The 15,153-nt window shown below is 38.4% G+C and overlaps 1 protein-coding gene across 1 annotated transcript in view; it reads right to left on the reverse strand.

The window, feature by feature from the left end:
• The window catches only part of LOC145978172 (thyroid peroxidase-like), a 47,998-nt gene extending 38,667 nt beyond the window's left edge, over positions 1–9,331 (reverse strand). Inside the window, exon 1 of the mRNA XM_083110612.1 lies at positions 9,214–9,331. Coding sequence (XP_082966738.1) covers positions 9,214–9,227 — 14 coding nt within the window. The 5' untranslated portion in view covers positions 9,228–9,331. The remainder of the gene's footprint in view (positions 1–9,213) is intronic.
• Between the last annotated feature and the right edge of the window lie 5,822 nt (positions 9,332–15,153).

Here is a 15,153-nt window from a genome sequence, read left to right on the forward strand (position 1 = left end):
ATTACCAGTGCTTAAAGTGGTTTCATTCAGTCAATAGTCGAAACGCCAACCACAAATTGAATAGACAGGAGTACTAGTACTAATACTATTGATAACGATAATTATTATTATAATAATACATGTATATTAAAATAACAATGGTATTATTATTATTGCATCCAAAGTATATATACACATATAAATGAAAGATCTATCACGTCTGTCATTTCAGAAAATCACGTTCTCATTTACATCTTAAATGCATAGCAGTTACCAAATACAGTATTATTTTTTCAAATTTTCGGAACGCCCACCGACAGGAGACAAATTTAGTATAGGAATAATGTAGCAAAGGATAGACTTTTGTATAGTGTATTACATAAATAAAATGAATGTCCAATGTCGCAGCAGAAACTTAGTTCCAGCGCCAAACTGATTTTCTGGAAGGGAGTTCCGATGCGTTCCGGCTCACTATAAGCCCTGCATATTACTAAATATTGAAGTCTGTAATTCATTCCCTACACTTAAAAATCCTTAGAAACCGATGCACAGCTTCATGTCCAAGTTTTTTCTTTAACAAAAAGGACGGGGATAAATGAAAACATGACCGTAGGAATACTTCAAATATAAACGTGAATATGTTACTGCAAATTGATGGCACCAATTGCTTTGCGCAGTGGCGTATTCTGAAAATCTGACATGGTTTACCGCAACATTTTTTATATGTTGTATATATTTATTATACGTGTATAATAATTACATATAATAGAAACAAAACACCAATGCAGGCATGCGAGCAAAACAAAAAACAGAAGTCCTGCAAATTAAAATATTCCGGCAATTCTATGTATATGAAACAAGTTGTCTTACCGGCGGTAAATTAAGTAACATGGGAGAATACGTCACTTTTTGATAACAAGAAATACAACTCAAGACATAAAAATAAGGCCAAAACTCCAACTAGAAGGCTTGGGAAACGAAGTTTTCGAAATTTCGATTTACTGATAAACTAACAAGATAATCGTCACTGGTCACAAAAGAGTCATGCTGCGACGGTAATCATAGAGAAACTGGTCGCGTTTCATTATCCACTTTCACTGTGGTTATTTTATGTCCGGTACCTGCCTACCTTAATCACTACGCTAAAGACAAATGGTGACTAATGAAATAAACATTTAAACAAACATAAAGGCACACCCATACTTTACCCAGGATTTGAACGAAGGAACCTTGGTTATGCCTACTCTATTTCTACATGCAATCTTATGGTGATTATTTTGTGCTAATTTTGGTTTGATGCGACAGTGTTTTATTATTAATTCTTCCAATCTCACAGTGTTCTAATACACACAAGTTTCCTGTCTCTAAGAACAAATGTAAAGTTAATTTCGTCAGGTAAGGGAAAAGGTAAAGTTCCCCGTGCATATAGCACCGTGCCATGAAGACACATTTAGGGAATGTGGGAGGTAGGGCCCACACATATTCTTGTTCTCGGCCATTTTGTGATCAGCACCACGCTCCGGATCAGCCATCCCGGGAAACGAACCTGGGCCTCCCGCGTCGCAGTAAGACGTCCTACCGACTAGACCACTGCGCAAGCATAAGCAAATTAGAACTTAATTTTAAGAAGGAAAAGCAATAATCCTATTACTCGATTGATTGATTGATTTAGTTTATTTTACTTCGCGTTTTGTACCTCTTGGCTAATTTGCGAAGATGGGGATGAGTGATGAAATTGATTAATGGACATTCACAAACAACCAAGCCCGACCGAGATTCGAACCCGGGACCCTTGGCGTCGCAGCACGACGTGCTAACCACTCGGCCACAGGGTCCGGCTCCTATTACTCGAATGCCAAACCTTGACAAAAATATGATCATCCTGGAAAGATAACTACAAGTAAATATTTCTTTAAAATATGCTTCATTTTTTTAATGAACATAACGTAGTAAAAGTTTGTTGTGATTATTATTGTAACGAAACGATTTCAATCGTATTAGAATGGTCATAGAACTTTCTGAAGTTTCGAAATATGGAAAGAGAAAGTTCTGTATTTCTCCCTTCCTTCTTCCTTCCTTCATTTGACCTCTTCTTCATGGATTGTTACCTCCAGCAGGGGCGCCGACTTGTCAAAATTATTGGGGAGGGGGGGGGGCTCTGATCACTGAAATAAATTAATGAAAGACTCACTCCCTCCCTTTTTTAAGTTTTGGCCTCAGTGTTCGGAATCTTCAAAAATATCAACATTTTCATTCACAGTTCCAGAGCAGAATGTCAATTGTTCACGGATGGATATGTCACAAGTTTCGTCAAATATAATAGTAAAATATTCCCGACTTTTAATATCTGCTACCATGGAGCGCAAAACAGATCTCTCTAATATTATCAATTACCTCGTTCTGAATGTCATGTGAGAGCCATTTGTAGCCCGAACGTCCCATCCACTCTCCTAGTTCATGCACATCTTCTTTTGAAACTCTTTTTAGTAGAAATGTTAACAATACTCATAATTATATACTTAGTATATAGTAATAAGTCATGTGTTTTGCTGTCTCTGGTCATAGCCCCCCCAAAGTTGATGGTTTAGCGGTCTCAGTCCCACAAAATTGATGGTCTATAACATTTCAAATGTGTACTTAAAGTTAAGTTCATTTGGCACAATTCAGAGTAAACTTTACAAGAGAACCAAAATAATACATTAGATCCTCTTAAGCAAAATTATTTGGGTGGCTCTGCCCCCACATCGTTAACATTGGGGGGGCTCGAGCCCCCCCCCCAAGCCCCATGGAGTCGGCGCCTATGACCTCCAGTCTCCAGTATCTCATAAGTACTAAAAAGACCTTAAACAATCTGCCGTTCGTTTGAGAAAAGCTTGTTTTTAACAACAAACACTACAGCGCAATTAAACTTCTTGTTCCAAACATTGACAATGGCGGAAATTGCTTTAGGAGTAACTCGATGTTTTAAACTATGACATCCTTGGGAACAGGACTTGACATTCGTGGTAGAAAACACAAGTGAATTTTATCCTTCAATGTCCACTCGAACAGTATCTTCTCTACTTTGGTTCTCCCAAGTAACTTAATATTTTATAAATCCAGAAAGAGAAACGTAAGTTTACAAATGCAATCTAACGCGCACACACAAAGTTATTTCAGCCATTGTAATTTGTATATGCGAAAACGCATTTGTTATCGGCACTAGCCTCTTTAATTGCGATTTCATGTACAAAACGTGCGGACGGTAAAATGTATGTAGGCGTTCTGCATTTAACGTCGCAATAAAATGTAATTGAAAGTTAACCTAAGTAAACTCTGCACTGTCGTTTTAAAAGCATCGTTATCTTGCACTTAATCCGAACGTTTTCTCTACAACAAGTTTAGAGAAAATATGGAAGCTAACTTGACTGCCTGTAGCCTATCTAATCCATCCTTAGTATAGATTAAGCAGATGTATTACCTGCTTCTTGCATTCCGTATGTGCTCTGTGCCATCTGCACGAATTGTATTGCTGAGAGTTGTGTTACATAATGACAGTTTGGGAGTCGGCATTTAAAAGACAAACGTGTTACCATGTTTTCTTTATTGTAAGAACCCAATCTCCTTCCCCTTAGGATATAAAGCTCATCCGCACTGTTGCTTTTCTTTTGCTGTTCCACCCACCAGCTCCCCGCAGGCATGTTTGGGTATTTCCATGTCAAGTAGCTTAAATTCAGATATGGTCCCTACTCGAACGTCTAACATTTTGATGAAACTTATACAGGTTGTGTATAAATATTTCACATGGATACCTGTAACGTTTCAGATTCAGAAGGTGTTTGGTTGGGGAGCCAGGGTTGATTCTATGAAGGTCACTTTTTCACTTTGCCGCGGCAAATACGAATGTTGTGATAAATTTGCCCCAAGTTTAACTACTGAATATATTACTTTAAGAGGTTGACATTTCTCCAGTTCACGGACTATAGGCATGTCGTAAAGCTGTGCCCTACCTGCTAAAATATTTATTGAGTTATCCACCCTTAACCTCATCTTCCCAAAATTTAGTTCAAACTTGAAGTCTATATCTCAAAACGGACACTTCTGATTTGATCATTGTTAGCATCACTGAAAAGAGCACATCCAAGTTGTCTAGAAACCTTGTGTTTCAATTTAGCATCTAATCGCCATATTGGATTAAAAATGGTGGAATTCATATTTTTATATCGCTTATCAACCGATTTCAATTTTCTTCTTTAATTTGAATTCTCTAAATAAGATCATCAATTGTTGTTCTTATCATTTTTCTCGCTAAAATCAACAATACTGCTAGAAATTTGAAAAATAAAAATTATGTAGAAACTTTATAATAATGACCAATCTTATATTTTATGGGAGAAATTTACCTGTAATGCAGGGTTGTCTGGTTTCCTAGATTAGGTAAATGATATTTGTCTGACTTTAGGCTGCGGGGAGGCCATTTTTGATGCAGTGCGCCCAGAAAGTAGCGCGTTTTGATTTCGGATCTCGGATGTTTCGGTGCTAACGATGACGAAATCGGCTGCATGCAGTTTGTAAGCAACAGTTATGTCGGCACAAATAAAAATGTGGGATTAGGGCATGTACTGTATGACAGGGTTGCCTAAACTATAGCCCAAAGGGCCATATCGGGCAACCAGTTTCTTTTTATGATATGGTATAGTGTGGTAATATTACTACGGAACTTCTATTTACCTAAATGGCCTCTATTCACTGTGAAAGTTTTTGTGGTGACATCCTATTTAATGTTTATATTATATGTTTAGACATTCGAGACGAGACCGAGAGGAGAACGAGACGATTGTTTATAAATCGAGACTAGGATGAGACGATTATTTATAAATCGAGATTAGAGCGAGATGATTTTTTATCAATTGAGATTAGAATGAAACGATTGTTTATAAATCGAGACTACAACTAGACGATTATTTTTAAATCGATACCAGAGCGAGACGATTATTTTTAAATCGATATCAGAGCGAGACGATTGTTTACAGATCGAGACCATAACGAGACTATTGTTTATAAATAGAAACTAGAAAGAGACGATTGTTTATCAATTGAGATGAGAATTATACCAGAACGAAACGTTTGTTTCTAAATCGGGACGAATATGAGACAGGTATTTACAATCCGAGAACGAGACAAGCATATACTACTCGGAACATGACTGTTAGGTCTCGTCTTGGGGCGTCTCGATGCCACCTCTAGCTGATGATAACTGAAAGGGATAATTTGTATGACATATCATAACCCCTCCCCTTTTATTGGTCCGGTTTTCAAAGGTAAAACGTCGGAGGGTGAAATATAGTACTGTCAAGTTCAAAAGACGCCATAACCGCCTGTACTAAATTATTGGCTCGCCGCTACGTATGAGGTTCCAAGCGATGCAGGGAGAGAGTAAGGAAGTGTGGATTAGCATCTTGGTCTCTGCGAAGACACAGTGAAATGAAGGTTTTTGTTGTCGCCTCCGTACCCTGCTTGTGAATGCTGAAAGGTAAGCCTCGTTCTGGAGCCGTTGTGCGAAGTGAACAATATCGAATTGTTCGTGGTGGTCAGTGAGCGGAAAGAAATGCATAAAAACACATTCCCTCTTTCTTACATTTCACTGTGACATTATGGACGGTGACACGCAAGAAACACAACAAAGGACATTATTCTCTGCATTTCTTGTCGGTGCTATGTAGATGCGACTGGAGTTCTGGCAGACACTTGAATGTGGATCTGCTCTAGGGTAGCTTTCAGACAGAAGCGACACGGAGGTTTCGCACCGCGACACTAACTCCTTAACTCTATAAAAAGGCATTCAAAGCGTATGCGCTAACAACATATCGCACGATATTTAGAGAGCTTTCAGACCGAAGCGACACATGTCGCTTGTAAACATAGGCGTCGTCAGAAATTTTTGCAAGGGGGTTGGGCCAATGATAAAACGTAGTAGTAGATAATAATAACAATAATAAAAATATATAAAAATTAAAAATATGATTCTTATTATACAATGATATACAATATAAACTAATACATTTAAACAAATTTTACCCGATCCAGCACAACTCTAATTTCATACAGTTAGTGTAGTGGAAATTCCACAGTCATTGTATTTTGTTATTAACTTTTGCATATCTCATTCAAGAAAAGGCTGAAAAAGTTGGGGGGGAAATTTTACTTACAAGATTTAAGTTACGTGGCAAAAAATTAAATTTTGGAATTTTGAACTCAGTGGAACCATTTTTTTGTTTTTTGGATTAAATGGTAGAATATGGAAATACAACCTGGTTTCTGTATATTTTATTCAATTATTTCGATCTAATGTAGTCTTCACTTTGGTTACTCTATTAGAATACTAATTCTACTATGAAGAATAAAAATAACAAGCTTTCTGTTCTTTGGTAACTTGAATCTTGAAATGAACAATGACGATTTCCAGGGTGGGGGGCGCGTTCGACCTCTCCTCCCGACGTCCATGTTTGGGTACGATCCAATCAACAGCAACGTTTCGCACCGCCGCGGCATGACAAGCCACACAAGTCTGCGTTTGAGAGGTGAAATCCTCAAGCAACGCGTGTCGTTTGGGTGTGAAATCTCTTTAAGAAAACGGTCCAGTCCGAGCGACGTGTGCAGCTTGTACAGCGCTTCTGTTCGAAAGGTTGCTTTTATTACTGGGGGTTGGTTTTCAAGAGATGTGTCGCCTGTCGCTTTGGTCTGAAAGCTCTCTAAAACGGCAGCAGGCGTACGCCATCGGGGAGGCCCTAAGTGATGCTGTGTTGTTCAGTAACTGTAGAAAAAAGGTGACGTGGTGCTGCGCAAACTAGAAGAAAACAATAAAATAAGTTACTATGAAAAATACACAACGAATAACTTGTTTTCTTTCCTTCCTTGTTGCGGGGCAAGATCAAAACTAATTAGGTATGCCTGTCCCATTTTTGCAGTAGCACATGTAATAGGTCCAAACCCATGTGGCGAACTCCACGTCAACTTCCAGACATACTGTATATCCGGACTACAATGATGGTGAAGTTAAAGTGTGCCAAAGCAACCGTGCTCGATCAACTTCCCCTTGTGGAGAAGAAAATGGGAAAGTAATTATAGGCAACGTCCCTATTACAATATATGCGCTTCTCCGATAAATCCGTCATCATATCCTGACACAGTCGGCAACCCCCCTTACTCTACCGGGTTCGGAGGTTGCATACACGCAAGGGGCAAGTAGTGGAAACATACAATTCCACCACAGACAAATGTATTAGTTTATTACCTTTGTCTGTGATTCCACTTTACCATTTGAAACACGGAACATACTAAATTCGCATGAAGTATGCACGTATGCAAACGACTAATTTTTGTTAATCTATCTCAATTCAAAGTTAGAAAGAATAGCTCTAATCTGCCTGAAAAAAAAAAACTTCCCTTCATAAACACCCAACCAAATAGTTCTGTACGTACAGGAAATGGTTGCAACATTTACTTGTTCCGCAATATTATTAATATAATTACAATAAAATATTGATATGCTGTCCTGTATTATATAATTTTAAGGAAAAAAACCTTAACAAGCTAACGAACTAATTCTATGGCATTCATAAACTGGAAATTTTATTGCCGCAGCAAGAATAATGATAAGTAACGTTAGAGAAGAATGTGATGCACTATAAGGAAGATTTCAGAGCGTAGCAACACAGACCCCTTCAGTGTAAAGCAATGTTTCGCAACGTTACGACATGACAGGCTACACAGGCCATTTCATTAGTGAAATTTTCAAGCGACGATTGTCGCTTTGGTGTGAAATCTCCGTAAGGCTTCAAATATTGAGTTACAACTTTGGGCCCCAAATCAACCAAAGATAATTTTAAAGGAGGTCCGTGGTAAATGAAAAGTTTATAATCAATCGTCAATTTCAAAGTCTCCATTTCGATTTTTGTAATGTGTCGCTTTTTTGCCACTTTGTGGGATTCGAACTCGGAACCCCTGGAGTTGTAGCGTGCTGTTATTTCGTAGTCTCGAATAATCCAAAAAAGGCAAAATATGATAATACAAACGAAAAGTATTCACCTTATTGTTATTCCATGTTCTATTACTCCATGAAATTTCGTGCATAACCTAATGCTCTTTTCTAGACTTCAAACCATTACCTTATTCTACCCTCAATGGTTGAAAATCATTGACAAATTCTAGATCAGGAAACCAACATTCTAACAAATTTGCCCTTGAACTTTATCCGACACTTCGATACTATTTCAGAAATATATAACCACACCTTTTTGTGCAATCATACTGGTAAACAATACCATGTTTTTCGCAGTTGTTGTTGATACGATTTCAGTTTGCACGAAACTCACTGCAGGATCCACGGGAGGGGCGATGGGAGCGATCCCCCCTTCTAAATGTCTACACTAGGCTCTCGCATACATTTCATTTAATGTATATTTTATTAGTATCTGTTTTGTATATGTAAGCTATCCTTTATTCCATTTCAAATAAAATTAAATAAATACGCCCCTAATGCTTTATGTATATTTTGGCATATTCATGCTTCAACAGAGGCGACATGAGAGTAAAGGGCCTTCAATGTTTCACCACTTTTGTAGTATCCTTACATCGTTAGGTTTGTCACGACACGGGAAAGATATAATAATGATGGAAGAAAATAACAAACATATTTTATTTGTCCGGGATAGGGACTCCCGGAAAGAGCCCGCCTCCACCCGCATACTTTCAGGGGTATGCGCTTTAGCCCTGGTACCTAAAAACTTTAAACCAGAGCGTCTGTTTGTCGAATAATAGTTCCCCAATTTTTGTTGCCCTTTATTGTAAACCAGGGCAGGCTAGGTTTACAGTTTGTTCCTAAATATTCTATCGTCTTTATTTATACATAGCTACGTGTATTCACATATTTCTATATGTGTTGGTGTTAACGTACAATAGTGTTACAAATTGTTTATGTAAAAACTACATAAATATTTCTTAGAATGGACTTCCACGGAAAAGTCGTCCCTCCTTGGATCCGCCACTGCGACACTCCGATACCATTTCAGAAAAATCCGACTACATCTTATTTGTGTGTGTGGCTTGTAAACAATATCATGTTTCTTGCCGTTGACATGCTTGCGGTTTCCCAGAAACTCGCAGTCCGTCTTGCCTTGCACTTGAATGTTCGCGGGCGAGATCAGAGAGTGCGCTGCACAGGACAAAACTAAGAATAAGGAAAGGTTCCCTTACCTGAGCGGCCACATGTTGCTCTCCGTTGCTCACTTGTCACACTGTGCTGGCCGCAGACAAGCGACCGCGATTTTGACTTTCTCCGCACCGCCAAGAAGGTCACGGTTCGGGAAGCCTGGCCCACATCACGAAACCGAGAGTGCCACACCTCGCGTCGCGTCGCATCGCTCAGAAGGAAAAGATTCTCCCTCCCGCAAAGAAAGGCGCGGTTTCGATCCTTCCTCGCTGCTTGTTTACTCCTTCGAGAAGAGGACGCTGCGGTGTTTGTTGGCCTCCATTTCCACCGCAATACTCTCGCTGTGTCTTCGGTGACGTCATGGATCAACAGAACACCTGCGAGGAAAAACACTTTTAAAAAAATCCCAACAATGTAGCACTTCCGAGGAGTGCATGACCTCGTCAAGAGGTTCCAGGTTCGATTTTCTCTTGGTTTGAAATTTTCCAAGCGAAAGTTCTAAGTGACTCCATTTTTTTTTTTTTTTTTTGTTATCAAAGGACCTATTCGGATTTGACATTGGCATTCAAAATTACAAAGTAGGACTGATTAGAATGGTTTAGTCTGTTGTTCATTCCCAATAAATCTCCGAAAGTTCCATTACGGGTTTGCCACCATTTTGAAATAGAAGTCCGCCATATTGGATATCTCACGAAGACGGTTGTTCTGAGCGAACGTGGTTTCTGTTAAACAGTTTATCTTATAAAGTTTTCATTTTAATACATGCAAAAATATTTTAATAAATATTGCCTTGCGGGTATGATGATTCTTAGCTTGTTAGTGCTATCCCTGAATAGGGACGGGTGGAGTACATATGTTGCTGCGGCAATAACGTTCGGGTTTAGGTGTGCCGGAGAGTTGGCTAGGTCATTTCTAGCTCATCCAGAGCCTTTTTTGACAATCATGCTGGAGAAAGTAACATTTAATAAAATCTTTAATTTTAACAATGTGGCGAAATGATGGCCTAAGAAAATCACATCCGGTCCAGCTTTATCATCTTGAATTTCCATATTTTGCCTATTTTTGAGCAAATTGCACTGGACTGTTAATAACCTAATCGTAACTGCATTAAATGTATGGCTAAAGTTTATAGGTACCCATAATCAGTGGTCGGAAGTAGCGCGCTACTTGTAGCGTCGCTACTGAAGCTAGCTACAAAATTTGTAGCGGTAGCTGTAGCGGCACTACATTTTTTTAATTGTAGTTGTAGCGGTAGCGAAGCTACAAAATTCCTGTAGTTGTAGCGAAAATTTCGCTACAGCTACATTTTTCTCAGCATTTAGATGTAATTTTTGAATGTGGCAACGGCATCAAAAATAAATGACAATATTGCTTACTTTTGCAAGAGACTCAAAAAGACAAAGTCCATTACATGCAAATACAGGTAATCTAGATTATAAATATCTTTATATCGCAGATTATAAATATCTGCGTAATTTATTTCATTAGCATCTGAATAATTCTAATATCCAGATAACTAACTGGCATATATGAATATATTCCGGCTAATAGCCATTTATTTTAGCTGCATCGCTATTTTGGGGAGAATCATGCCGCATTTGCTACACCACCAGGAAAAAAAATGTCCCGTTTGTGCCACCCCTGGAACAAATCCTGTGGATATCGATGGCGTAACAGACAGCAAAATATCGATAATTACTGTGTAAAACACAACTTACAGTGCAAAAACGGACGATCCATTTTCTACTAATCTGACAAAGCAATAGTGCCAGCAATCAATGATTCAGTACGTTAACAGCATTGATCATTGTCAGTGTATAGGATCACACAGGCAAGAAATTATTGTTACAACAACGATAGTGTTTCTGGAATTACAATTATTTTGGTCATAATGTGTGTTCGCAAATTTTAAAAATTACAATATATTTTATCATATTGTAAAGAAAACGTACAAGTTATTGACTTTCCTGCAGAAATTACATTTTTTTTTGTTAAAATACACAGTTTTTAAATTTATGTATTTTTCCTACTTTTGCGTCCCTTTTCTGGAACTTTTTCTAATCATGGCAATGAGGATGCATTGTTTATTTAGTTATTTTCTTATCTATGGCCGTTTTCTGCCACTTTTGGCTAATTGTGAGAATGGGGAAGAATGATGAGCAGAGTGAGGAATGGAGGAGCAGGAGGATCCCATCTTCCCAACTAGGAGTATTTCCTAGTGTTTGTTTTCAGTCCACTTTATGCACAAATCAGCTGATCGAGACTGATATGAACCACCATGTGCCCTCAGCCGGGTATCGAACCTGGGGCTCTTTGAATAAATTACAAGGTGACAATTACAATTTCCACTGTGTCTTCGGGGAAGCATTTCCAACAGAAAAACTTACGTAAAGAATTGTTCCATCTGTTTCTCATTTATACCATTAGAAGCATCCCCCAGCTATCTTCAAGGTTCGAGCAAATATCCGCCATCCCCCAAAAAACATTCTGTTTAAGTTAAGAAGATAAAATTGCTAAATATCACATTTTTATCTTATTTGCATTTTGTGCAACACGTTCTAGTTAATTTCGATACATGTGATATTCTCCCAATTAATTTTAAAAAGAAGTCTGTCACATAAATATTTTTCAAATGACAATAAGAACATCACGGATACGTGTAAGACCTAGTTTTTTGAATTATATGCAACTTACAAAGGTACTTTATTCTCAAACACTTTATTGAAAATATGTAACTGAAGTAACACTGCTATAAAAATTATAGAATGAAGAGAATCATGGTAATAAATAACAGAATCTATTTTTCAGTACGTACAACTATCATACTAGGGCTTCTTTTGAATAGCCATTTAGTTGTTTAAGTTTTTAATACAGAAGTAGCGCAAAAGTAGTGAAGTAGCGAGTAGCGAACAGGAGTAGCGTAGCGAGCTACTTTTTGGTAAATGTAGTTGTAGCTGCAGCGAAGCTACATTTTGGAAGAGTAGCTGTAGTTGTAGCGAAGCTACTTATAAAATGTAGCGTTCTGATCACTGCCCATAATTGGTTGAATTATTTACCTTGAAAAATTCAAGTGACCAATCAGAAGCGTGAGATCCCTCCCCGATGAGTGGTAACGTCGTCGAATTGTAATCAAGGGGTCCAGGAGTTAGCTTAGTTACTCTATGGAGGCCTGTTTCGGATCCCACGTTAAACTGTAGGTACAGTCCCGATTAGCCTTTCTGTGCATAAAGTGGACTTAATACAAAAACTAAGATGATTTTATGGCAGTTAGTCCTATATTTTACCCATGGGCGGAGTTTGAGCTCTTGCTTTGGGGGGAAGGCATACTCTGGGAGAAGCATATGATGTACCTGAGGGTTATTGATTATCCCCTAGTTTATAAGGGGTCCGGAGGCCTTCCTCCGGAAATTTTTAAAAAAACAACAACTTTAAATCACTGAATTTTAGGCCTTTTAGATTTGAAAATGTTAAATTTCCTCGCTTAAGCAGTGGCGAAGCGTCCTAAGAGGCCCGGAGGCCGGGCCTATCATAATATATTTGTCTATTACGGATTATTTTATTACTTATAAATTTCATTAAACGACGCTTAATGAAAGAAAACTGAAATTCTATGTCTTCCGATAATTACCGCAAGTTTGCAACCCTGCCTGGAACCGTATCTGCGCATTCAGCGAGGCCCGCCTGAGAGTGCCTCAGCTGGTCCCATAACAACCCATGTGATTCATGCGGGAAAACATAATTCCAGGGGCGCATTCTCCTGTAACGTAAACTGAGAGGCCGGCCTCTTTTCTCTCTCTCACCTCTCTCCCTGACTTCCGAAGAGTGCCGATCGTGTACGAGCGCGTGACAAAGCAGGCAGTGGACGCACAGAGCTTGTTGAAGCAGCGTTTCCATGGAAGATTCAGAGCGGTATCGGGAGCGGAGCACACCCAGCTGCTAACATGTAGCGAGAATGTGTTGCTAACACCTCTAAGCCTGGCCTCCTAACCTATCAAAGTAGGCATTATTAGAATTTTAACTGCAAAAAATACATGGAAGTTGATCACCAGTGTTAAGTTTGGTGCTTTCAGCTCTTTTGAGGAACCGCTTTTCGCGAAGTGTTAGCAGCTGGATGTGCCCCACACCAATCTCGATTCAGAGAGGGAAAGTATTTTATTTCTTTGAGGAAAGGGATATTGAGGCGAAATTTCCTTTCGTGATTAGTGACATAACTGAAAACGCGCTACTTTTAAAATGGGGCAAAGTACAATGCAAACGTATAGAGAAAATCCATGTTACTGAAATTTTCTGGTCGGTGTGTTACACAGAAAGGTGTCCGTGTTCTCATTTAGCATTTCATCATTTTCTAAATCATATTATATTTTTTTAAAAAAAACGTCGCGTGTTGAAGAAGAATTATATGCATAAAAGAGTTAAAAAGAAATAATTGATTGATAGATTTAGTTTATTTTACTTGGTTTTCTTCCATTTTTGGCTAATTGGTAAGATGAGAATGAGAGATAATATGATGACATTGACGAAGGGACACTCACAAAGAACACCTATGCACAGGTGGGGATTCGAACCTGAGGCCCTTGTCGTTATAACCAATCCGCCGCGGAGGTCAGCATTAAAAAGAAATAAACGCTAAGTGACGATCAAGTGGTCCATTTCTTTAATGCGAGAAACATTTACAATACTGTTATTGAAGTAGCAAATAATTTTTACGAGCAGCTTTAATATAAGAAATGTAAGAGGGCTGGGCCTCACAGAACGGCTTTTTCATTGGGTGACGCGTGGTCAGAACATCGAGTCCCATCGTCACTGTTTTTTGACCTTCGAGACAGAAGCGCCTTTTTTCTCAGATATCTAATCGAGACAAGATTAAAGTAGAATCTGGACCAATGACTCCAGGGGGAATCGACCCTTCAACTTCTTGATTATAAGGCGAGAGCGTTAATCACTACATTATCCTTTACAATCACTATCCCGACTTTTTCGAACAGCAGTAGACGAGATTCAGGCAATATGTTATATTTTATTTTCTAGAGGCTATATTTTAACATACTGCTGTTGAAAAAAATCACATCTCCCCCCCCCCCCAATCCCTGCTCCGTCCTGTGCCTACCCTTCCAGAGACAGCAAGCCACTGCGCTTAAGTAAACAAATATTAATTCGTATATTGGTTGTCAGTTTTAAAAGAAGCAAAACAGTACGATTATTGCATTTTGCATTTCATTGATTTTTATTGATACAATACTCGTATTACTTTTAAAAAGTTACGGTACAATAGTAAGCTTCAGAAATTTTAGAAAAATTAAATTGAAAAGTTCTTTTGATGCATCAACAGTAATTGTTGACTCAACACAAAGTCATTTTACGTTTTTCTTTCCTCAAACAGTACACATCAATCAAATCGTCTGTTATTATTATTATTATTATTTTTTTAACAACATCTGATTCAGAGTATAAAATCATTAAATTGTTCAATCTCCCTTGACCCATTGTGCAACGCAACCAGTTGTGGATTCGCCTCATAGCAGAAAATGTCCTCTCACAAGTGGCACTATTTGATGGCAGGGTAAGAGCAATTTTCAGAAGAATGCTAAATTTTTTGTATGTTTCTGTATGTTTACTCAAAACTGTGTCCACTATCTTTGGAACAACATTCTTCAAAGGCGCACTTATCAAACTCTAACCTGAACTTTCCATTACATTTCTTAAAATGGTCATTTCTGCCTTCAACATTGTTGTGTCAATACCAGGAATGGAGTAAATCTCAATGAAACGTGCAGCTGCTTCTTCATCCAGACGAATAAATCTTTCACTGGCTTCATCAACTTCCAAAGTTTCACCACTAAATCTTCTTTTCAGTTCGCCAATCAAAATATCCAGCAATGGATAAAAAAAAATTACACTTGCATTTTTTCTTCCAGTTTTCTTCACTTAGAAATGTAGAAAGTGTTTCAGCGGATGTCTCTTCTCTGGTTCTCTGCCCAACTGAA

Source organism: Lepisma saccharinum, chromosome 24 (genome assembly GCF_977018435.1).
Source record: "Lepisma saccharinum chromosome 24, izLepSacc3.1, whole genome shotgun sequence".
In the NCBI taxonomy this organism is placed as follows: domain Eukaryota; kingdom Metazoa; phylum Arthropoda; class Insecta; order Zygentoma; family Lepismatidae; genus Lepisma; species Lepisma saccharinum.